General features: G+C 44.1%; 1 protein-coding gene across 5 annotated transcripts in view; it reads right to left on the bottom strand.

Moving 5' to 3' along the window:
* The window catches only part of ATP8A1 (ATPase phospholipid transporting 8A1), a 944,803-nt gene that overhangs the window by 326,993 nt on the left and 591,536 nt on the right, over positions 1 to 26,274 (bottom strand). For all 5 annotated transcript variants that reach the window (XR_011194335.1, XM_069201769.1, XM_069201775.1 and 2 more), the window contains 2 exons: positions 3,886 to 3,960; positions 3,662 to 3,784 (listed from right to left, as the gene is read on the bottom strand). Coding sequence is in view for 4 of the 5 variants with exons in the window: in XM_069201769.1 (XP_069057870.1) it covers positions 3,662 to 3,784; positions 3,886 to 3,960 (198 nt within the window). In the remaining variant the exon portion in view is untranslated. The remainder of the gene's footprint in view (positions 1 to 3,661; positions 3,785 to 3,885; positions 3,961 to 26,274) is intronic.

Here is a 26,274-nt window from a genome sequence, read left to right as displayed (position 1 = left end):
TAAGCTGATGCACCGCAAGTCCAGTTGCTCTCTCCAGTGAGCATTAGCATGGTGAGGCTTCCTAGGAAAATGTCTGTGATATGTCACAACATGCACAGCCACTGGCACAGTCAGCTCCAGTGCTCCAACTGCCTTGTGCTACCTTGTAATGGCTTGCTGGACAACAGGGTCAGGCACTATGGCCCTGTAGTATCTTGTTGGGTGACTGTTCTGGGAGTGATTCTGCAGTGTCTTTACACATTGTTTAGTTCCCACGGGCAAACTGAATCTGCTGACAGGGTTCTCTACTCCATTGTGGCCATGTGCCACCAATACAGTTTGTTACATTGTTCTTTTCTGATGTGCCGACACCATCAAGATTCAGTTTATGTTCACTGAAACCTGCACCACTGCAGGATGGTAGGAAGACAGAGGAAGACTTTATTTGGCGAAGCATCTCAAGGAGTGGCTATTTTTGGTTGTGGCTAGATTCACCTTCCTACAATATGTATTAATATACCAGATTCATTTAATTCACAGTAGCTTTGTTTTCTTTAGCGGAAGAAATACGTTGTGTTTTTGTCTATGTAATATTTACCTAAAACAGATTGTCGAACAGAGATCCAAGAGGGCTAGATCAAAACAGGTTATATTTAAATTAATTCCACTGGGATTAATTCAAGCATTTCATCCATCACCTTGTTGTTTTGTATTTTGTTTCCCTTCTTTACATCAGTGGAAGTAAAAAACAACAAAAAGCTTGTCTTTCAAACACTACTCCTTAGCCATATCAATGCAGAAACTAAGGGCCCACTTAGGATATAAAGGGTGAAGCTTCTCCTCCTCCTTTAGAAGCATGTCGCATACAGAAGAGCACAGGAAATGTGATGAGCAGCCCCATGTTAAAGGGCGACATCACTTTCAGGAGAATTAACAACTGAGTCCGATGTACTAACTTGTTGCCGAAGCGATAGCAATAAGAAAATCAGTCTTGAGAGTCAAAAGACTTAGGGTGCACCCGTGCATAGGTTCAAAAGTGCACACATCAAAAACTATTAACTAAATTAAGTTCCCATTCTGGCATAATATTTGGAGCCAGGAGACATACAGAGGAGATCTTTACCACATCACAGCCAATGACTTGACTAAGGATGCCTGATCCAACAAACAGAGAAAGTCCAAAAGGACCAACAAGGAACTCTTAGATTTTCAAACTAAAATGACAAAACCCTCTCTGTAATTTCTTGTGTTTGCTTAGGGATTTGTCTTTCCATTTCATCCTCAATTTACCAGATGGCTGTGAATGGGACTGGGAAGGACCTCATGATTTGACCTTGGGAAGCATTAGGCAGCACTGTTTACAAGACTTGGAGGCATGTCCAGTGGCGAGGCCCCAAAGAAAAATGTAGTTTGGATCCATGAAGAATTGTTTTCTGCAAGTATGGAATGGCTTAATCTACGTTTCAGGGAGAGACATTCTTGCATACTCTAACTTAGAATTTTGAAATATATCAGTAATGTCCCAAAAACTTAGGAGTGGAACTCAGGACCCAACTCAAAGAGCATGGAAAAAAAGGAACTGACAGATGGGCAGCACCTATATATATGTTCCAGAAGGTAGAACTAAGCTGTGACGGAGGCCATGGGGACACTTGGAAGCTATTGCAGACTTTTCGTACCCAATTTGGCACCTAGGGATATCCAATTGGTGAGGAATCTATGGGTAGAAGTAACCATAAGAAATGTGCTCACTGCACAAAATGATTCTCTTTGTTGTGGTGGCAGCAACTGGCAGTAAGTTCGGGTTCATTAATGCATTTTGAATTATGAAGTCTAAAGTTAAGATCAGATTTCGACAAATGATAAAAGTATAATCTTATTTTTCGGTCAGCTGCCATCAAGGCAATTTACATTATGGTCAACGACAACCCTAACTAGAAAATACTAATACGTACGTCATGCATTTGGCTTTAACAAGGAAAGTCCATTAAAGACAATAATCTAACCTAGGATGAGTATGTGAGACAAGTAAGTGTATCATTTACTATGAATACAGGGTTAATATCCCCTCATGTCTGGGCTATGCACGTTTAGAGTGTAAGATAGGGCGTGTGACTATCAGTGCACAGCAAGATAGCTGGAAATGTTTATCAGAGAAGTGTTTGATTGACTTTCACATAAACATATGAGGCTTAGTTCTTCAAAGGAGGAACGCGCCCTTAGGTCCTGGATACCCTTGATCCTCCTTTCCTAATGATTTGAGGATGCCGAAAAGTGCCCAACAAAATGCTTTTTCGGGAGGCCAAGTAGGTGTTGTTGATGAGTTCAAGGAGTGACCTAAAGATGTGCAGTACTCCACAACTTTTCATCAACTTGTCAGTGCCTGTGAAAAGGACCTCAAGACTTCCAACATATTGCAAATCTTTTAGGAACTAAACCACAGTGCAAACTAGTTCATTTTTAGTTAACCAGGTTCTGTGAATAATTTTATCACAACACCCGGTATTAGTTACTTTATCACCGTAGATTGACATCAATTCAAGGTGACTTAATTTTTGTCTTTGAACAATTTACTCTGTCTTTTATTTTCTTTTATAAACCTTTTGCCAAGTGGCAACGATTCCTAATATGATCCAAATTTACTTGATTTTGCGTCATAATTACGCATTTCATGGTTTTAATGTAAACTTGTTTTAGACACTAGAGTTCTAAATAGATTTTGACTGCACAGTAGTGCAAATTGCCTAATCATACTAAAGCTTCATGCGCCATTTAAAGAGAAACTCACCATCGAAATTCTGTATACTCGTCTGATACACATTCCTTAAATGGCTGCTCTGAATGACTGGCAGCACCCATCAAATGATTCCTCATATCCCGGAAACAAAAGGAAGAAAACAATAAGTCTCCTCTTTTGATCCATTTCTTTTGAATAATTATTCTATGTACGTATAAAACAGCACACACTCTTATTGCCATCAAGACAGAACTCGAGGCCTTACTCCTATCTACTCATGTCCTTAACCTTTAAATCCATCGCCCACAAAAACAGTCTACTCTCCACAACAACCTACACAGAACTCTAAAGCTTGTAAATTCTAACATCTCACAATACCAAGGTAGTTCTGCTTTCCAAGCCCCTAAACCTAAAGTAAACGTTTAATACTCTTTGTACAACCTAAGGAAAAAATATATAAATTTGGTATATCTTCTACAAATCCGAAAAGCACTGCTAATTGTGTAAAATCTCCGCTCCAGTGTTCCTCTAATAGTTTTGTGATCCTCTGTAACGTATGTGTATGTCCACCCTGTGCTACTCTAATTTGCCACGGGAGCATTTGCTGTCGGATTCAATGTAAAGCGCCCTGCTGCCTCAAAATAAATGTTCATAAACAAGGACCAGTGTCTTGGTGCTCAAGCCAGGTTACCAAAGAAACCAAAGATAGTTTATGAGGAAAACCTTTGCAGGCCGATCATACATCATAGTCCCACAGTCTGGTTCCTGACACGTTAATTTCGATGAATAATTGAGAGACAAACGACAATGGTCAATTAAAGACACTTCTGCAGTCCTGTATGTGTACCAGATGCTAACAGACAAACATTACAAATAACATAAATATAGCTGAACAAAATAAAAATTCTGTTTTGTAAATGTTTTGAAAGTTCAACTTTTTCTTACCCTCGTATTAAAATCAAGTGCATTCTGAGAGGACTTGTATAATTCAGGATACTTGAGCATGTTCTCTTTTCGACACGATCTCTCAAAGATTCCCAGTGTTAAAGGAGGCAAAGCTGTAAACATCTAAAGGGAACCCATGTGCAGGTGTTAACATATTTTGACTTGTTTTAAAATAGACGGTGTTCGCATGAAAAAGGCAAAATAAAGGTAGAAAATAAACTTACCACATTGTAAAGACCTATGCACCACCTTTCAAAGAGAATTTGTCCAGAAAAACCATTTACAAAGGCAAACCAGATCTGAGAAAGAAACAAGTAAATATGTGTTATGTTGGACACATTACCCATTTGAAACGAGCTTTGCTAATTTTAGTAAAGAAATACTGCAAAATGTGTAGCACTTAGTAAAATGGACCCAGAAATGTATTTATTCACTAGTTTTATAGAAAACAGGCAACATACAAGAAGGGTAACCACAGAACTGTCAAAATTCTTTAAAGATAAAAAGATGTGGTTGCACAAATACAGTTTGCTGAAATAAGAGAAGGAATGCGGCTTGAAATTTGGCGGGGCCAAGTCCTAAAGGACAAGTTACTTATCATCAGTAAAGCCTTATCTGGTAGAGACTAAACCTAGCTGCAGATTCCTTACCTTTGAATTCTCCCCAGGCATCAGCAGGATCAGGAAGATTTTCGTTAGCAGTACCCCTGTGCACCAGTAGGTAGTGTCGATCGGCTCTGCGTCCACATCGGATATGACATCACGGGTCCTATATAGACGCACCAACAACAGTTTCTTTTCATGACTTTCTACGCCAGAAGTGCAGAGCCATGAAGAATACGGACTACTGGTGCATTAAAGCTAAGGCCCTGAAAGGGGAGTCCCTGCTTCTCAAAATCAGTTCACACTGCGGGGAGGAGGGGTGGGCTGGTAAGGACTCTGCAACTAGATATAGTCTATACTACATAAGGCATTTCCGAAGGTAAGTAACTTGTCCATCTGATAGAGACTTCTAGTTACAGATTCCTTACCTCTGACTAGATACCCAAGCAATACCATCCCCAAACGAGGGTCTGCGAGCCAAGTTAAAAAAACAAAGTCCTGCAGGACCGAACGGGCAAAGTGCCCGTCCTTACGGCCTGACTGTCTAGGCAATAGTGCATAATAAACATGTGCAGAGATACCCACGTTGCTGCCTGACAGATGTCAAGGAGCGGAACTCCTCGTGTTAATGCAGTGGTTGCAGCTTTAGCTCGGGTAGAATGACAGCACAAATCCTCAGGCGGTTGCATTTTGGCCAGTGCAGATCTTAATGCAGAGTATGACCCATCTGGAGATGGTCTGCTTCTGCACTGCTCGACCTTTTTTCACACCCACATACACTACAAAGAGTTAGTCATCTACATGGAACTCCTTTGTCCGATCAAGGTAGAATGTCAATGCTCTTTTTGGGTTCATTCGGTGGAGTCGCTCATCTTCCTTAGAAGGATGTGGGGGTATGTAAAAAGTAGGTAAGGTGATGGATTGGCCTACATGAAAGGGGGTAACCACTTTTGGCAGAAAAGAGGCCTAAGTTGCTGCTGTAATGCGGCAGTGGACTAACCAGACCTCTGGCCACCTGACCCATGAGGTCGGTGTGTCCTGCACCCTTGGCCACGCAGAGGCTGGGCAGCATGTGCGGTATGGTTGTTTGCTTGGTAAACCCTTCTGTAGCCATGAAAGGGACAAAAGGCAGGGGAGGGGCGGGGGATGGGACAGGGCTGCCGCAGGGCCCAAGGACCTGGCCACAGAACAAGAATCCTTGAAGGGCTGGAGCCCTGAGTCAGCCTTGTCTCCAAAAAGACTGATGCCATTGAAGGGCATAATCACCAAAGAAGCTTGGACATCCCCTGAAAAGCCAGACATCCTCAACTAGGCGTGGCGCTTCAGAGAAACTCTTGTGGAAAGGACTTTGCCTGGTGAGTCAGTCATGTCAAGTCCCCAATGAATTGTAAACTTTGTTGCCTCCCTCCCATCCGCAACAGCCTGAGAGAGTGCAGCCTGGGCCTCCTCCTGGACCTGTGGCAGTACTTACACAACTGTATCCCATAGCGTGTGGAAAAACCAGCCGAAAAGGCCTGTGGTGTTCACTGGCCCCAAGGCTGGTGGAAGAAAACATCTTCTTCTCAAATGAATCCAACTTTTTGGATTCTTTATCCGGGGGAGTGGTAGGGAACGCGCCTTGGGAGATAGAGGCTTGGACTACCAAGCTCTAAGGGGGGGTGTGTTGCGTCAGGAACCTTGGGTCTTCGGTGTGATGCGATGGTGGTGGACAGTCCTGTTCACAGGAGCCCCTGGGCTGGGTTTGGACCAGGTACCCGGTAGGACTTCAGTAAGGACATCACTGAATAGGAGCCGGGGTTCTGAGGTGGAAGCTGCTGTTGCAGCACCACTGTCAAGAGGTTAGTCTTGACGGCCACTGAGGGCAGTTGAAGGTCCACGACTTCAATCACCCTTATCACCAGCATAGCATAAAAAGCTTCCTCTTTCCTAACCATGGTAGGAGGAGAAAGCATGCCATTATCTGGAAAAGTGTCCAGTCCACTGGGTTCAACGAAGTCCTCATGCCAGTCCATCTCAGATTTATAGGCCCTTCAGCAACCACTCTCATTGATCCCCGAGGCCTAGCCCAGAGAAGCAGGGCTCAGGATCCGTTTGAGGAGGCAAAGCTCCTGCCAGCATCAGAGTTGGCGTCGGGCGATGCCTATCCGGCTCCGTGTCAGAGTCAGGGAATACAATGGGATGCCACCGCCAAAGAGCACAGATGGCGCTGGGAGTGTTGGCATCGATGTCAGGGAAGGTCGAGGTGGTACAATGGGCACCGGTCCAGATCCAGGACTGGGTCCCTGGGAGACCCTCACAGCCAAAAGGGCACCCTCTGAGTTTGGGGGCCAGAAGGAGCTCCAGCAGGGTCGGACTTTCCAAAAATGAGGCACATGGCCCCAATAACATTCTGAGCTGGGCGGGGTCGCTCCGGCTCACGGAAATTCAGGGAGGCGCAGAGTCGACTCAGGTGCAGGTTCCGCAGAACGTGGCCTAGAGGGTCGATGCTCCCTCGTCAGCTGACAGATGGGGGAAGTTGAAGAGCGCTTTGAATTCTTCTATTGTTTCTTGTGCCTGGAAGTACCCGATCGCCCGAGGACATCGAAAGGGATGATGGCGATTTTGGAATCCACAGCTGGTCCAAAGGACCTTCCTCTCGACCGAGTCGCGTGCCAGGCCACCATTAGTTTTAGGGACCGCTCCCTCAAGCCTTCGGATGTACTGTCAGGGACTCGGAGCACGACTTCGGGTTGTGGTCACGCTCCAGACACCAAACATATGAGGTGCAGATGCGTCATGGACATTGACCGATGACAGGATCTGCAGGACTTGAATCGGTCTTCCTAGAAGACATCACTCGACACACCAGGAGAAAATTATCAAAGAAAGCTTGACAAAAAGTTTTAAAAAAAATAAAAAGCAGTCAAAAATGTGGGGATCAGTGCTGGCTGATGTGGAAAGAAAAGAATTGCCATCAGCACGCTGGCTGGTGCCCATTTAGGATCTGTGATGTTATATCCAGCGTGGACAACACCAATGACATATGCGGAGCCGATTGATGCCACCTACCAGTGCGCAGGGGTACAGCTCACGGAAATCTTGCTGATGCAGTCTGACGCCTGTGTAGAATTCAAAGGTAAGGAATCTGCACCTACAAGTCTCTATCAGATAAGTTAGTTCAACTGTTTTACAATAAATATTTAAAAGTGTATACAAGGTTTTAACTAAAGAGACCAATTGTGGTGTGGAGGAAACACATCACTCAAAGTCCCGCTTGCAAGTTTGAAGTTTATGACAAAGAAATGTAGCCACAACATTGAGCTTGACTTGTGAGTCCAGGAGCAGCCCAGCAACTGACCAAATCAGAATGCTAGCGTGCTCCAGAACTCCAGCCACATTCTTGGTTGGAACATTCATATACCAGTAGGTGTACATAAAAAAAAACCTATGTTTTACAATTAATATACATGAATACTTACCAGATCTATACATTATATTACAATTATTACATCAATACTTCATGAAATAGTCCTAAACACATACTCAAGGAGCTTATTGGAACAGGAGTCACATGTATAAAAGGACACAACAATTACAGGAAGGAAATAAAAAAAGCTAATTGCCCTCGCATACAAGGCAAGCAGTGATGTTGTCTCACCTTTTATAGAACCAATCCCCAATTCAAATACATTAAGATTACAAAATAATGAAGGGTTCTGGTAACATCATAAACTATGAGGCCAGAGGTCAGGCGATTTGCAAATGTCATGAGACCCCTGAGATGGCAATACAGGAGCCTATTACATTTCACCAGATATGTATGTTTTTATACTACTTGTTTATTTTGGGTTAGTTAGCTTGAAAATGCTGTTTTGTTCAAAGCAAAGTGCAGTTGACAATGGGCACTGACTGGAATTAGAAGGCTTAGGTTTGGTTTGTGGTTATATATATATATATATATATATATATATATATATATATATATATATATATATATATATATATACATACATACATACATATATATATATATATATATATAGAGCACTAACATAGCCAAAAGGCAGCAGCACAATGCTGTACGTGGTCAAAGAAAAGCGTAAAGTCAACACGTAATGGGAGCTGAAGCTAGGATGTGGACGGCTGATGCTTTGTGGTGTAGTGGTCTTTAAAGAGGTGAGTCTTCAGTGAATTTATGTAATTTTGTTGCTGCAGTGTTTTTCAAACAATTAAAGTTCGATGCATTTGTTAAATATTTTGCTAACAAATTTATCAGATTTGCACATTTCACAAAAATATGTATTGTAAATAGATGAAAAATAATACTGCCAGAGAATCACTACATCACTTGCAAATGACATCTCAGATGTTGTTCAGTCTGGGTTTTTCGATAAACGTGTCCAAGTCTCACCTGGAGCCTTCTCAGCGCCTCCTGTTCATAGGGGCAGTACTGGATACAACATTGAACCGGGTTTATCCTCTGCCTCAGCGGATTCAGGACATCCAGGCAGTGATTCTTATTATTTCTAAATGAAGCAGCTGTTCCAGTCCTCAAGGTCCTACGCCTGCTCGAGCTGTTCGCTTCTTGCATTCTGTTGGTCACTCATGCACGTTGGCACATGAGGGCTCTCCAATGGTGCCTCAGCAGGCAGTGGTTCCAACACAAAGGGGATCTCGAGGAGTCGATATCGATCTCCAGAGACGCTGCAGCGGATCTACGATGGTGATCTGTCAACGGCAACCTCTCCCAAGGAAGGCCGTTTTCACTGCCACCTCTGGTGGCCACAGTCATAACAGATGCTTCCACTCTAGGGTGGGGAGCTCAGCTGGGCGACCTGAAGATCAAAGGTCTATGGTCTCCAGTGGAACAGACTTTTCATATCAATCTGTTAGAACTGCGGATGATATGTCTGTCTCTCAAGGCCTTCCTCCCGTCCCTTTGCGGTCAGTCAGTTCAAGTCTTGACGGACAACACTACCGCAATGTGGTATATAAACAAGCAGGGAGGAGTGGGGTCGTACCTTCTCTGCAGAGAGGCTCTGCGGCTCTGGTCCTGGGTTCAGGACCATTGGATTTGCTTGGTAGCGAATCATCTGGCCGGAGTGCTCAACGTACGTGCGGACACTCAGTCTGCATTTCTCAGCCAATCACGAGTGGCGTCTCCATCCGGATCTGGTCCATCACATCTTTCGGATGTGGGGTTCCCCGCGGATAGATCTGTTTGCCACTCAGGAGAACAGGGACTGCCTGTCGTCCTGCAGCCTCCAGTATCCGGTGCAAGGAGCTTTGGGGGACGTGTTTCCGATGTCTTGGTGCAACCAGTTGCTTTACACGTTACCACATACCCTTGATTCCTCGGGTTCAGAGGAAGATTCAACAAGATCAGGCTCAGGCCCTTTTAATAGCTCCGGATTGGCCAAGAAGGGTGTGGTACACAGACCTTCTCCAACTCTCACTGTGGCCTCCGCTCCGTACCCTCCCAGGGCAGATCTCCTCTCGCAGTCGCAGGGGCAGGTTCTACACCCCCACCTCCAGAGCCTGCACCTTCATACCTGGAGATTGAACAGGGCAATCTGAGTTCTTTCTCTCTCCCACCAGGGGTAGCGGATGTTATTTTATTGGCCAGGCGACATTCCACTTATGCCGGCAGCTGGGAAAAATCCATGGCTTGGTGTGGAGAGAAACAAATTGATCCCTGGAGGGCCCATCTGTCTGGTGTTCTGTTGTTTGCATTAGCTTTGGCACAGAAGGGTTGTGCAGTTGCTACTGTTAAAGGCTATTTGGCGGCACTGTCAGCCTTTCTTTGCCTTCCGGATCAACCCATTGTTTAAATCGCCTATTGTTATTAGGTTCTTAAAAGGTTTAACAAATAAATTTCCCCCCACTCCGTTTCTTATGCCTCAGTGGGATTTGAATCTGGTTTTGACTTTTTTAATGGGTTCACCGTTTGAACCCATGCATTCTTGTCCATTAAGATTTTTAGTCCTTAAGATAGTTTTCCGGATAGCTATTACGTCAGCTAGGCATGTCCGTGAGCTTCAGGCCTTTAGTGTTAAACCTCCCTTTACTTTATTCTTTCCTGACAAAGTGGTGCTGAAAACCAGAGCGGCTTTTCTACCTAAAGTTGTCACTGCTTTCCATAAGGGGCAGACCATTACCCTTCCATCCTTCTACCCTCCTCCTCATCCTTCAAAGGAGGAAGAGAGTCTCCATCATTTGGACCCCAGAAGGGCTCTCAGATTTTATGTTGAGAGCACAAAGGAGATTTGGTTGGAAGACCAGTTATTCATTAGATATGTAGGAAAGAGGAAGGGCAGAGCGGTACATAAAAGAACTATATCCAGGTGGGTCATTTTTTGCATTAAGGTCTGTTACTCAATGGCAAAGAAGGTTCCCCCTGAGGGTATTAGAGCCCATCCAACCAGGGCTAAGTCTGCCACTTCAGCCCTTGCTAGAGGGGTTCCGGTGGTGGATATTTGCAAAACAGCACCTTGGGTGTCCCTCCACACCTTCGCGAAGCATTACTGCTTGGACTCGGAGGTTAGGCGAGACGGCCATTTTGCACGTTCTGTATTGCAGGATTTCTTGATTTGACCAGTCAGGCACCCACCTTCGAGTGCGGTACTGCTTTGGGACTCTATTCATAAGGTGTGGAATCCACAGGTAGTTGTATCCATCAGAAGAACAAGTTACTTACCTTCAGTAACGCTTTTTCTGGTGGATACATTATCTACCTGTGAATTGCTCACAGTCCCAGCCGCCTCCTCGTTGCCTGTCCGGTCATACTAAGACTGTTGTTTTACAAGTGTATATATGTTTTGATCATTTTATTTATATAAATGATGGTTGTAATTATGTTACATCAATATGGTTTTATGTGTATATTCATTTGAGCTATTGTGAGGTCGGTTTTCACCTGTTCGCCTCAAAGACATGTACAAAATGGATGAAACTGACGTCAGCACGCGAGGACCTCTTTTTGTCACGGTGACGTCAGACGGAGTTGCGTGGGAGCCATGCAATTGTGACGTCCTCGTAGACGCGGAGAGCTGGGAAGAAGATTTTCCGTCGAATGCTGGCACATTGGGAGAATTCATAAGGTGAGGAATCCACAGGTAGCTAATGTATCCACCAGAAAAAGCGTTATCGAAGGTAAGTAACTTGTTCATTTAGAACATACATAGTGGGTAACCTTGTAACATGGTTGAATATTGTCATTGAGAGGTTCTTGTTACATCATTAACTATGAGGATGAAGGCCAAGTTTTTTGTAAATGGTCACTAGAACCGTTCGATGGCAATAATGGGCCATTTTACACAGATACCTGTTATGTATATATACATTCATATATATTACACTGTATAGTTATGATTCAGATGCTGTTTCTATTGAGAAAGCATTTTTTGATTTGTCTATAACTTTTGGCCGCAAGAAGTGCTTTGCATGGCACACGGCAATCTACTTATTCAGTTAGCTAAATTTCTGTATCCCAAGTTTTGTGAAGATCCATTCACGTGGAAAAAGTTAATGGAGGAGGGGAATAAATAAGAGATTTCCCGTTTAGCGCCCACTGGAAATTTTGCCCACATCTAAATTCTGAATGGCTGAATGGATTCACATTAAACTTTGCATTAAAGCTGAACCCCACTCTCAAGGCAACGCTTGTTTGTTTTGGTGTGAATCTGTTCCGTAGTTTTTGATATTTAAGCATTTAGAAAATTTCCCGTGCTGGCTTTATGGGGCTAATAATTTTGTACCTCCATGCAGTTTTAACTCACGAGCTCAGAGCGCTGGTGCCAATTGAAGGTCCTGAGGAGGCATAGGTGTTGGAGAAGGAGGAGGGAGGCATTACTGGGGGTACCGGTGTTTGCGCTGCCAGAGAGGGCACTGGCGCTTCTATTACTCCGGCTGGTGCCGGGAGTGCACCTGATGGAACAAAGGAAAGGCTTGATGAAAAAGGGATGACCTGCCCAGCAGAACCTCAAGAAGAACTGAAAGTGACCCATGTGGCCTAATGACACTCAACGGGGGCATCAATGAACACCTGAATAGCTTCATCATGACATGGAGAAATAGGGCTGGATAAGTCACCTGTGCAGGGGAACTCAGGTTAGTTCAGCACTGGTGCTGGAATTGGCCTCAGCAGCAAGAAAGGCACTGGTGAAGTAGTTGATGTCAAGTGTCGGAGGACTCTCTTGACAGAGTAGTATCCATGAGCTGCGGCTTCTAAGAAGGTTCTGCCAGAGGAGGGATGTCATGCGGAGACTTACCCCAAGACCTGTAATGATGCTGAGCAGAGTCCACATACCTCCTCTTCTTTAGGGTTTTCTCCTTTGTTCTTTTGAAGATTTGGAGGACAGCAATCAGAAGGAAGGAGATCTGAACCTGGACTGCACACAACACCCTGTCTGAGGATCGTTATAAATGAGACCCATGAAGATACCGGCCTCACATTCCTTGATTGCCTTAGGGTTCATATGACAACACTGGTCACAAGAAGAGCTATGCTTGGACCCCATGCACCACAAACAGTCATTTTGAGGATCAGTGGTGAACATTTAACCATCACAACTGTGAGAGGGTTTAAAACCTGACTTTTAAGGTGTATTTTTCCTGACACACTCCACTAAGAAAGTCATTTTGAGAAGATTTTCCTATGCAGGAAGCACAGCAATGATAAGCTGTAAGGAGAGAAGCTCCAGATCTGCACTGAAGAGTTAAAAAAAGAACTTAAATCAGGGTCCCAGGGAGGGTGCTATATGGATCAAGTGACGTAACGTATGTTGTCGAGCTGTACCCACCACTTCTTTAAGACATAGTGGAGCTATGCTACAAGTTTTGGAATCTAGTCTAGCACTCAGAATATTTAAAAATGGAGGAATTTGCCGTTGGAAGTATACATTAGAACATGGGTTATGCACCTGAAAGTGGCTTATTATTTTTAGCCTTCGCTTTCTTGCTTTAAAAGAACTGAGGGCAGATTCAAGATATGGTACATCTTTTCTATCAATGGTAAACTGATGAAATTAATTAAGTTGTGTATGCTTTTGGAGCAACCACAAAGCATAGTTTGTAATTTGGTGGTAATTTTCAAGGAGATACAATATCTCAGATCTGCACACCAAATAAAAGTCAAGGGCTTTAACAAAAAAAAAAAGTTACTAACCTTTGCTGGTAGAGACTCAATTACTGTAGATTTTAGATTTTTTGCTTAGAATATTCCCCAGGTGTTAGACTGGACCTGGAAAACCTTGAGCAGTACCTCTGTGTGCTGGTAGGTAGCGTTAGCAGGTTTGCATCAACGTTGTCTGCATCGGAAGTGATATGCACGGTGCTATACAAGCGTCACCCTAGCGTGCTGACACGTTTCTTTCCTAACTACTTCCAGAGTAGCAATGTGCAGCCATGTCAGAATGACTTTTGACCAGCGTGCAGAATCTAATGGAATCTTTTAGGTAGACAGCCCAGTTCACAGAATGGGGAGGATGGGAGAGTTGGTGAGGAACTTGCAGTTAGGCAGTGTCTCTACCAGAAAAAAAGCATTGCAGAAGGTAAGTGACTTCTAACCGCAGATTCTTCACCTTATAAAGGATACGAAAACAATACCTACCTGGAGGAGGGTCTGCAAACTGGTTTAAACCAAAAACTCTTGGAGGACCAAATGGGTAAAACTCTCCTCTCTATGGGCCTGATTGATCAGGCAGTATAATGTGTGGAGTGACGTCCACATAGCTGCCTGACTGATGTCCAGGACAGTAGCAGCCTTGGCCTTGGCGGATTGCGCCTGCAAGCCTTCAGAAGGCTGCTTCTTAGCTAGTATAGCAAATTTTGATGCAGAGTACAATCCTTCAAGAGATGATCCGTTGCTGCACCAGCTTGTCTTTTTTTCTCCAGCTAAGCCAATGAGTAGCTGGTCGTTCACCCAATGTTCTTTGATGCAACTGATGTAAAAGGAAAGGATTTTTTAGGGTGCAAACAATGGAGTCTCTCCTCCTCCATGAAAGGATGAGGTGGAGCAAAACATGTTGGCAAAGTGATGTTTTGGCTGACATGGAAAGGAATAACCACCTACAGAAGACAGGAGGGACGAGTCTGAAGAACCAGTTTGTCTTAGTAGAAGCTGGTGTATGGGGGGGGTAGGTTTAATAGAGAGAGCTTAATGGAATTGCCACTACGAAGACACTACCTCCCAAGTGGCCGAAACCAGGGAGGACGTTGCAACAGAGGATTTTTTTTATTTAATCAGGAGACACAAAGAGCTTCCTTGTCTCCCTCCGCCACTCCACCCGCCCCTTGGTGACCTCAGCGCATCGCGAGGCTCGCGGACGTCACACCCTGTTTTCCCCACCAGAGCAGGAAGCGGAGCTAAGGCTGCTTCCTGTTCCGGTGGGGAACAACTGGCCCAAACGGGCCTCCCTACCATTCGGGAAGGCCTCGTCTGAAAGGGAAGATTCTCTTCCTGAAACGGTTTCCTGGCTCTGGATCGCAGCGCAGCTCCCAGTCTCCCCCCCCCCCCAACTCTCCCCAGTGGCATATATTTGTATTTAAAAATTAAGTTTACCCCTGGGGGGCTCGATTGCATCCCCCCAGGGGTTAAAAAATAAAAATATTTGTATTTTTAATTAAATTGACAGACCCCCTGTGGAAACCATACAGCTATAAAAATATATATATATATATATATATATATATATATATATATATATATATATATATATATATATATATATATAGAGAGAGAGAGAGAGAGAGAGAGATAGATAGATAGATATATCACTTTTGTCTGTGCGTGTGTGGTTTCCCTGGAAGCTGTGATTGGCCACCAGGAAAACCACACCCACATATAAATGTGATCAGAAGCAATAATAAAGTCAAGTAATTCTTGTAATTATGTCTCTGCTACAAAAGGATTTGACTTTTGTCTAGTGGCAGTTTTGATGTCATAAAGTGGCGCAGAAGGTTTATATGCCTACTACAAAGATCAAATATGTATTTTATGTAAATAGCTGAGTGGATTAGTAAAGCCAGCCATTACAAGCACTATAATACAAATGAAATGTATGTGTGAGGGGGGCTATGGAAAGATGAAGGGCACTTTTGCTGGGTGGTATTGAAGGAATCCAAGGAGGAGGTCATGGGAGTGGGAGAGTGTTTTAGAGCAAGAGTTTAGCCAGTAGCAGAGATGGCATCTTGTTGGATGACTACTGCTCAAGCCCTAACTCGGTTACAGAGGACAGTTCTGACGCAGGATCAGAGACTGAGACAGCAGATACTGAGACAGCATCTTAGGGATAGGACAACAGCGCAGACTCTGGGAGTGATGTTTCGGACAACTCCTTTTCCAGTGACTCTGAGGGTGGTGATGAGGACATTCCTGGTGTCCCTTCCCAAGCACAGTCTGTGCAGCAGGACAGTAGTTGGTTAGCCCAACCCAGAGAGCAGGTGCATGTGGTGGCAAGCACAGAGAGAGTGCTCTCTTGGGAGCTCCCCAATCTAGTTCAGCCCCAAATACCACCACCCAAATCGTATTGTGGAGACATCAAAATTATCTATCACAAAAGAAACTGGTTTTGTAAAGCATACACCTGCATTTTTGGTCCCGGGTTCGACGTCCATATAGGGAAACCTACCAAACCCCGGCATTTCGGAAAACTAGACGCTGAGTTGACTCAGTGGAGTCCACTGAGGTGTGACTTGTGTGGATTACCCAAAGTTTTTTTACCCAGAATCCGATGCAAATTTTAAATGTTGAATAAAAACTCAAGTGCAAGGAAAAGGTCTTGGTGTTCAGCCATGTCCAGGGTAGCAGGGCCTCCTAGCACAGGGTCCATGACCTCACTCAGCCCTGCTTCTTGCAGTACCACATGGTGGTTGTATTGTACATGAACACCTTGACAAGCCTTCCTCTGATGGATGGTGTGAAGGCTTTCAACACCCAGCAGATGGTCCTCAGCCCCAGAAGGTTGATGGGAACCGTACCTCTGCTAGAGATCAGAGTCCTCTGATCCCGTCTCCCCCAAATGCCCGTCCCAGAACTGATGCATCGGTCACCACTGTCAGCTGTGGTTGGGAAGGGAGGGGGGGGTCTGCTGCTGACCTAATCTCTGTTCAGCAACCACCACTGCAGATCTTTTGCATTGTCCTCTAAACTCTGGAACAGGTCGAAGAAATTCTTCTGATGTTGTGCCCACTGCGACTTTAATCCCACTGCAGGGCCCACCTATGCCATTTGGTGTACTGCCCCAGAAGAATGCAGGAGACCATCAGACCCAGCAGTCTCAGAGAAATCCAGGACAGAGGTAGAAACATCAGAATCATAGCCTGAATGTCCTGGACTCTCTGCTCTGGAGGATAGGCACAGAACTGCACAGTGTCCAGGATGGCTCAAATGGAAGGGCACATCTGCGAAGGAGTCAGGTGTGAGTTTGTCACATTTATAGTGAACCACAGCAAATGCAGGAGGTTTGCTCTAGTGTGGAGGATGCTGGCAACTGACTGTGGTGAGACCCCCTTTAGCAGCCAGTTGTCGAGGTAGGGAAAGACTGGAAGCTCCAAAGAGGTGTAACCACTACCATTAATTTCGTGAACACCTGAGGGGCACTGGAGAGGACAAAGGGGAGGACAGCGAACTAAAAATGCTCATGGCCCACCATGAACTACAGGTAATGGCTATGGGCCTGCAGGACAGGAATATGGAAATACGTGTCCTGAAGATCCAGTGCTACTATCTAATCCCAGGGATACCGGGCAGACAAGACCTGGGCCGCGGTGAGCATTTAAAATTTCTCCTCAACAGAAAGGCATTAATAAGGCCAAGATCCAGGATAGGACAGAGGCTTCTATCCTTTTTCTGCCCTAGAAAATACCTGAAATAGCAACCGCAAACTACTTCTGCTGATGGCACTTTTAGCTAAAAGCACCTGCACCTCCTGGTGTAGCAAGAAAAAGAGGTCCTCCATCAGTCGATATGAGGAAGGTGGCAAAGTTGGCGGTGTTTCCAGAAACTACAGGGTGCAACCCCATTGAACAATCTGAAGAACCGACTTGTCTGATTTTGTTAGCACTGAGGCAGTCGGTTCGTTATCTTGCTGCTAACATGGTGGTCGTACTGGGTGGAGGGCATGCTTAAGTGGCTTGGAGGCTGCAACAGCCAGAGGGAAACTGGACAGATGCTGGATTTGAATCCCACATCCTATGTGGGAACTGTTGGAAGCTAGCTCTTTATTAGATATATTAAAATCAGATATATCGTGCAAAGGGCTGAGGGGTTCCCTTACTAGTGGATAGGGGCTTGCACTAGCAATCCCAAGGTGCTCTTTTAGGGCATAGTGTGGTCGAACATCCTCATGCTTATCAGAGAGGAGTGTTAGACATCTGCAAAGACACACACAGTCAATAAATGACACACAACTCAACAAGGAGATCCACACCAATTTACAAAAATAACAACTATCTTATATATGTTTTGGCATCAGAATCAATTCCTTCAGGTAAGTACCTTTTTTTAAGAGAAATCTTTACGGTTTTCAAAAGTGGACAGTGCAATTTCTGAAAAGTTCTAATGTTATCCTATGGAGAGAAAAACAAGTACTGCATTCAGGTATAGTACAGCAACTTATGGGGCCAATCTCCTAGACTTAAGGTAAGTATTGGGCTTGGGCCAAGCGCACACTGAACAGTTCACACTGGGCAGCACTGCGGTAGCCGAGTGCACAGGTGTAGGATGGTATCTGGTACCTAATGTTACTCAATGTGGATTGGTCAGTAGGAAAAGATGCTGCAGGTGAGGACTGGGGATCCAGTCAGGGGCAACCAACAAGTGGGTTCCAATCTTGAGATGTCCAAGGACGTGGGGTACACCTTCAGTCCTCTTCTCCACAGGCCAGGGGCGACGGCTGCAGAGGTGTCCTGAGGCGTCAGGTTTTCTCCACTACAGCACTCGCAGTTGAGGGGGCCTGCTTGCAGAGGCTACAGGTGGTGTTGATGAGTCCACAGTGGACAAGTCCAAGGTGGGCTTTGTCACTGGAGGGCAAGAGGACCACACTGGTACCACTGGCCCACTTCAGGTCGACTAGGTGGCACAAATGCAGTGGTGCCTTCCGGTGTCTGGTTTTCTATGGCCCAAGAGTCCTCAGAGGTATCTTGGGGTGCCTGCAGGATGCAGTGAAGCAGCTCTGCTTCTCCCCAGGAGGTCCTGGTCTTTGCTGAAAGGCACGCAGGCCGCCCAGGCTTTTGGAGGCATAGCACCTTGCGGGGACAAGTTGACTTTGGCAAAAATCGGCAGGAGCCGCAGACAGGCCAGCAGAGCTGTGGCCACGTTGGGTGCTTCTTAGGCTCTTCAGTGTCCTTCTTTTGCTCCCTTAAATACTACATTGAGGGGCCTCTCAGGAATGTAGAGTAGCAGCAATGGGCTACTTACCCCTAGGGTCACAACACCCCCTATATGACCACTTTCTGTGGGAAGTGGGCATACCCCGTCCCAGAGTTTCTAAATCTGCCAACACCAAGATGGCAGATTTCTAAAAGTTGTGTCCACACTAGGCAGCTCACCTTAGGGGTGGACTGACTTGAGGGGTGCACACATCTCCCTGAATACTACATTTCTGGCCTGTTCAGGTGTCAAATGGGCCCTTGGGTAAGGGGTCAGCATCTCTCCAGTGAGTAATGCTAGATCTGCATACAAAAGGAAGTGGGCTTCTTTGAGGCCCCCTGCCTTGGAATGCAGGTTCACAGATCATCCTGTTGGGTGGGATGTGTAAACACCTCTCCCAGAGAAGGCTTTGTGGTTGACTGCCCGAGAGCAAAGCCTCTCACCCTAGGAGGTCAGACACATGTCTGGTGGTGGCAGGCTGGCTAAAACTAGTCAGTCCCCACATGGGTAGCTGGTAGGTTTTCAGGGGGTACTTGTAGGGGACCCCCTGGGTGCATGTATTAATAAATCCAACAGTGAGGGTTTATTAAGAGGAGATGTTTGATACCACACATCCTTATATTCAGTGAAGCCATTATGTAGCTGCAGAACTCGTACTGACCAGTGTTCAGCACATGTACTTTAAATGGCTTCCCTGCTCGCTAGGTCTAAGAATCGGCAAAAGTCATAGCAGGGGCATTTCTGCTCAAGCAGATATGCCCTCACATGCAATAGACTGCACTCTGCATTACGAATGGAAGGCTTGTGTAGGGGTGATTTACATATATGGCACACAGTGTTAGGAGACATGGTACACAGGTGGTATTCCATGTCGTGTTTTCACTTTTGGCTGCACCAAGACACTGAGCCTGCAATGGTAGTCTGTGTGTGCTAGGTGAGAGGTTCCCGAGGGTGGCACCATACATGCTGCAGTCTTTAGGGACCCTCTTTGGTTCCCATGCCCTTGGTACCAGGGGTACCATTTACTAGGGACTTACAAGGGAAACAAATGTATTGCCAATTGGGAAACAGTTGTACAGTTTTAGGGAAAGAGATCTGGCACTGGGGAGCTGGTTAGCAGGAATCCAGTGCACTTTCAATCAAAATTGCATCTAATCCCAGGCGAAAAGTGGGGGTGACCATGTCAAAAAAGGGCACTTTCCTACGGGAACCGCATCCACAGCCAAGAAAGGGCTGGGAAGCTTGGTGCCCTTGAGTGTATGGTTGGTATTGCAGACATGGCTGGAAGCCCCTACAGTAGTCACAAAACAGGCAAAAGGATAAGAGTGGTTGGTGCAGCGTCAAGGAGGTTCTCAACGACATGGCAGTGACCCTACTTTCCTTGAAGTGCTCAAGCACGCATTTGCCCTAGTCAAACCACAGAAGCAGTGTGTCGGAACCGTACGACAGAAGGCCAGCCAGTGTTGACTTCAAGTGGTGACACCCTTCGAAGTATAACAGGACAAGGAGTTTGACATTATTGAACAGCACATTGGTCAGAAGGACTTGTCCAACATGGGTCTCGGCTTCAGAGCCAAAGTCAGTCTGGATTCAGAGATGGATCCAGAGAGCCCTAGTGGCGCCAGGGGAGGACCCACTGGCGCAATCCCAACCGGGCCACCACTTGGCTCTGTGGGTCCTGAAGGTGCTCCAGATGGAGCTGGTGGCCCAAAGATGGAGTGCATTGTGGTATAGAACTCCCTAAACGCTTGGATGGGTTTGTTTTAGGGAACTCTGGGAGATTCAGAGTGGATCTAGCCTGCTGCTCCGTGGGAGAGGTGCAGGAGCAGGACTTAGAAGCATAAGGTTAGGGGGGAGGGTGGGCAAAGAACACTTTGGCTTCTTCTTAGTGTGCTTCTTCTACATACTCAACTTTGAGGACCATCACTCTGAAGACGATGGATCCCAAGACTGACTTCGCAACCAGGCTCAAGACCTCTCTTGGGATGGGGACTGGAACAACACAGAGCCTTCTTGTATGGTGCGGCTATGAGCTTCATTGCTCGGTCCCAGAATGCCTTCTGGTGCATCGACCGACAGTCAGTGCAAGTCCTGGAGTTGTGGTCCAACCCTAGACACCAAAGACAGTTCCAGTGGGATCAGGCAGAGACATCTGTGACATTCCCCACAGGGTTTGACACATGTATGCTTGTTAGGGGACATGTCCCTAGCACCCTGGGAGCAAAAGCTCAAAAAAGGTTGAAAAGGATGGTCAGACAGTGACTGAGGTAGCTTACCGGATCCGCACTACTGGCACAGAAAGAAAGAAACTGATGTCAGGGCACCGGGGTGGAGCTAAAGTAGGCAATGTGCAAATCACGTCTGACGATGCTGACACAGAGCCATTGATGTCACCTACCAGCACGTAGAGGCACTGCTCAAGATTTTCTGGATCCAGTACGATGCCTGGGGAATATTTTAATGTGAGGAATCTGCCTTTAGAAGTCTCTATCAGAAGTGTCCTTTATTATGGAAGAGGAGCTAACTTATGATTGAATAATTTACCCCAGAACTTCACGTTTGTTTCATTCGACATAACCATGAGTTATTAAAAATAAAAATATTCCCTCCAGTATCTCAAAGTAGTTGATGACTCAGAAATAGAAGTAACAATAAGAATTGAGCCGGTCTACTTTGCAATAAATTCCCCAGGTAGCATAAGAGGACAGCAGAGGAATTCAAGCAAAAATGAATGCTTGTACATTTCTATCTGGTCTATCGTGATTTGATGTTTCAAATTTGGGGAGAGATATATGTCGATGTTTATTAAAACACTGTGCCAATGTCTCAGTTTAGATAATGCTATAAAAAGAGTGAGAAATGCATTTCTATTGAACATGTGTGGTTTACCAAAACATTGTATCAGAAATTGTAGTTAACATTTCACCAAAGGGAAGCCCCCTTGGACTTTACACTGCCATAAAAACAAAAGTGTCAAAATGGGCAAATTTCATTGTATTAACAATGTATGTTTCTTGAAGGGGAATATTCTGTTTTTTTCATTTGACCTCTTCTATATTCTTCGCGGAAGTGCCCCGGCGGTCTCTATTTATGGACTTTGGGTGATACCTGTAGATCTGTGGTAGTTACAGCAACAGCTTTGGAGCTTACAAGCTCACGAAGTTTTACATCAGGAGGAAATAAGAGAGCGGGTAATCAGCACACAGAGATGCATACTGCCTATCTGTGAAACTTTAATGAGTTTTCGTTAGCAAGAGGTGCAGACAACATAACCATGGACCTTATTATGTAACAATATCGCCCCCCTCAAGACTAGAGAGGTGAGCAGTTTGGTGAGAAATCTGCAGGTAGATAGAGTATCCACGAGAAACATGGTTACTGAAGGAAAGTAACTTATTTTTCTCTTATTTTTGACCAAAAGTTTAAAAATTATCTTGCTTGTGCTTTTATTTATATATATATATATATATATATATATATATATATATATATATATATATACACACACACACACACACACACACACACACACACACACACACCACCCTCCCCCCGAGTGAACCACTTATGTGCATAGAAATTATCCTGATACTTATAGGGTTTACCCTGTACATTGTTGTAGTTGCTGGTATTGGTGGTGGCATAATCATAAATGAACCTTACGTGGATAAAAACCACCAACCAAAACATTTAAAACAGTATTTTGCATTTCTACAAAAAAAAATGCTAGTGATCATAGGATGCTGAGAAACAGAAGAAGGAAGAACAAAAGGGGTAATGCAACATCAAACTACGACTATCATGAGGAGTCTCATAAAATGTTATACTATTCAAATTAATTACTTTTTCTCTCATGTAAAGATATACAACACACAGGATCAGGGAAGTATGATTTCTGAATTTTGTAAACTATGCAATAAGGAACTGAATAACAAGTAGCATTTTTAAAGAGATTATTAACTCTAGCAAGCGCACAGAGCACATATGAAACCTTCATAGTCAACTTTAAAATGAACAGTATTGAAGCTGTAGCGTGAATCTAAATACATGCAAAAAAATGCATAGTCAATATTGTTGGTTAACTGGCATATGTATTGTAAAACAGCATTATGTACAATTACCAACAGAAAAACCATCAAGACGTTTAGTCCACCAAATTTTAGTACATCATGAACTTGACAAAGATGGCTGGTTAAGGGGCATATGCATGCAATTCCTTCTAGAAACTCTTCCCTGTGGCTAAATTTGAGCTGGTGTCTATATAGAAAACAATTTCTAAACGTGCCAAGGTTTAGAAGAGAGTGCCTTGCTACATAACAAACATCTCGCTGCAAAAATATACCTATGAAAACGTCTTTATGCATAATTCAGTAACTCATCAAAACAGTCCTCAAAATAATTTTTGTGTTGATAATCTTAAATTAGCTTACAGCTTTCCATCACCAATGCGAATCTTATGAGTTAAAAAAAAAAAAAAATTGCTCCAGAGATGGGATCTTCCCTTTCCATGCAAAAGTAAAAAAATAAAATAAAATAAAAATAAGAAAGATAACTACGTGGATGTGCTAATAGTTAAGAAATAAAAAAATGTGTTTTATTATTCCATTATTAAAGTATAAACAGAAGATACTCGGACCGACTCTGCGAGGTTTGGGCTCATTTTAAAAAAGTGCATTACTTTATACAGGCTCCCCGATGTTCCCATGTAAAAATGCTCTTCCTTCCATCCTTGCCAACTAGCATTAGAACAGATTCCAGCTGTCACTACGTTTCAATTCCACTTTCTCAACCCTTTATGTGGTGGGGGATTTCCGCATCAATGGTAACATGCTTTCAGGACTTTTTTTCCTGTGTTTTTTGCAAACCTCACTAAAGTTTTTTTCGTAAGACATACGTCAACAAACTGTGTATTTCTTTTCTTCGCGAGATGGTAATAAGCATCCTGCCTCGGTGGGTCAGGGTGGTCAGCAACAAATGGGTGTTTTTTTTGCACGCAGCATCGAAAAAAGCTTGCTATTTTATCAATGTATCAGTTAATATGCAAGCACAGCCTATGCTCATCAAATTCAATAAGAGTTCACAATTAATAATCAACTTGTTTATTAATCTATTTAGATGTGTTTTATGGCACAATGCATGTCGGGATGAGAACGGAGCGGTGTATTTGCTGAATTAAGCCTTTTAGACAGTGGATTCATTTTGTAGTGAAAAGGCTCATGTGGCACAGCTCACAATGATTTCATGTTCCAATGCTATTTATTCTTTAGGAAATTATTTTTGCTTTTATACATTTCCTAAAAGTCAACAAATGGGCAGTGCTTCTCAAATATCAGTCCGAAGAATTCCACACAGCTGTGCTCTAACTTTAAAACATAACTGGAGATTTGCGACTCGCTGCGGACAAAATTCAAAGGCATTTTTGTAGCATTATGGGCAGACACAGAGACCTGTCAACTTTGCAATGCAAAAAGCTACATTTATGTTAGACTCGGGTTACAACGTGTTCTGTAATCCAACATACGTTCCTGTGGCTAACATGTAAAGCACACACATGTGAAACAGTGGTTCCCGTGGGATAATCTATTCTATAGATACACATGAGTAACTTTTCATCAAAGAATACCAAATGAATGGAGGAGAAGTGACATCAGCCAAAACCAGTTTTTCTATGCATCCACGCGACTTATTACATCTTCTCCGTGCTCAGTGCTTGAGTGAGCACGAAGTGCCTGGGAATGAAAAGAAACGTACATGCTATCCCACGAGGAACCGATGTGTCACAAGTGTTTATTCCCATTGGTTCCATGTGGTTTACATGTGGTTCTTGTTGTACATTATTGTAATATGTAAAGTAAGCATGCATTAATGCATGTGCAGGACTATGAGAGGAGTACATATATTGTTGAGGTATATCAAATTCCCCAATGCTATGCTTGAGTAATGCGTATAGTGCACAATTATAACATTTAACCATACTTTTCATGTACTTAAATTATTTACAATGTGTGCAGCGTCCCTTTTGTACATGCTTTCTTGGACCAGTGGTGTCCAAACTTTTTAATGCCACACACCACAGTAGAAAAATAAAAATCATTGTCCCCCCTCAGAATTTTTCGCAATTATTTTATAAAGCTTGCAATGTTTAAATATGTCTAGACTTATTTAAACATTGCAGCTAAGTAACGTTACCTTTTTTTAAAATGCAATAACATGTTTCTGCTTAAAACAAAGCCCTGTTATCTGCATAATGCGTCTTTTGGCCAGAGCCTGACACCCCCCTGGGATCACTTGAGGCCCCCCTAGGGGGGCCCGCCCCCCAGTTTTAAGACCACTGCCTTAGACAGATATGTGCTGTTTCCAGCGCTTTCTCCACACCTTAACCTTGGTCCATTTGTGTGCTAGTTAGGTATTCAGATTAGTCAGGGAATTGCTTTATTTTTTGCTTGTTAATAAGTAGTTAGCTTGTATTGCATTGTATTTACCATTACTCTGACATTCTCTTGGTGTGCCCACTTTTCCATTTCAAGTGTAAATTCACAAGACTGTAATGTACGCATGTGTAGCAAATATTACACAAAAATACACTTATGAGTGTAGACTTCATCTATGCATGGTTTTGTGAATCATCCACGTTCTACAAGGATATACATCATGACTTTTTCCAGGAATCAAACTAATGGTAGGAAAATAAGGTTTACAGGTATTGTGGACCTTCTCATCTAAGAGGTCTCAATGCTGGTCACTTTGCAGATGCAAAGACTGAGATTTGCTGTGTCTTGCAGGACTCCATCTCTGTGTTTGTAGATATTCACATGCATTTGTGCAAAGCAACCTGGTTCAAGAATAACATCGCCAAAAGATTTCTGACTGGCTGTGATAGGCCACTTTGATGGAATGGCTCAATGTAAACATCAGACAGAGCTGCATCACAGACACCATGTGTGCACAGTGCTGTGATGTGATTCAGCTAATAATATGCCCGGTCCTGAGTCCCCACCTGGCCCATTCCAAATAATAGTGGCACGCACCAAAAACCTGTAATCCACTTTAGATTTAAGATTAGGGAGTTGGGACAGTAGGAAGATGAACATCACTTACTGTAAGTGACCAATTGCATTTAGAAGGGGTCTGATCAGAGTAGTGTGGTGCTTAATTCTTACATCTGAAAGCTAGGCTATCATTTTAAAGATGGACCCATCTCACGGGAAGCCACCAGAGGGATTTTCTGAGCTTGGGTTCATGGACCACACAATCTGTGGTGCAAGTGTAAAGTTTTTTTTTTTTTTTATAACAAGTGTTTGAACGACATAACCTTTTGTACTTTCAGCACACCTACACATTAAAGAAATGGCTGCAAGATTAAGGCACTAAACCATGCATTTGAAGCTGTTCTATTTTAAATAAGCACAGAATTTCGACGATTCCGGAATTTTGTGACATGCATGTCACTTGGAAATGGTGCTGTACCGATCACATTGCTGAAACCATTCGCAGGTAAGATGTGCGTTAATGCACACAGACATGCCCTCTTGCAAAATTTGCCAGGGCATTCGTAAACCGCCTGCACAGCTCACACGAGCTGGGTGTATCAGGTGTATTTGACCAGGATGTATTACGTTTCCGCCTTGTTCGGGGCCGAGAAGAGTGGAGTTCATCACACT

This window comes from Pleurodeles waltl, chromosome 1_2 (genome assembly GCF_031143425.1).
Source record: "Pleurodeles waltl isolate 20211129_DDA chromosome 1_2, aPleWal1.hap1.20221129, whole genome shotgun sequence".
In the NCBI taxonomy this organism is placed as follows: Eukaryota; Metazoa; Chordata; class Amphibia; order Caudata; family Salamandridae; genus Pleurodeles; species Pleurodeles waltl.
The sequence above is the reverse complement of the archived record's forward strand: the minus strand, read 5'-3'. Positions and strand labels throughout refer to the sequence as shown.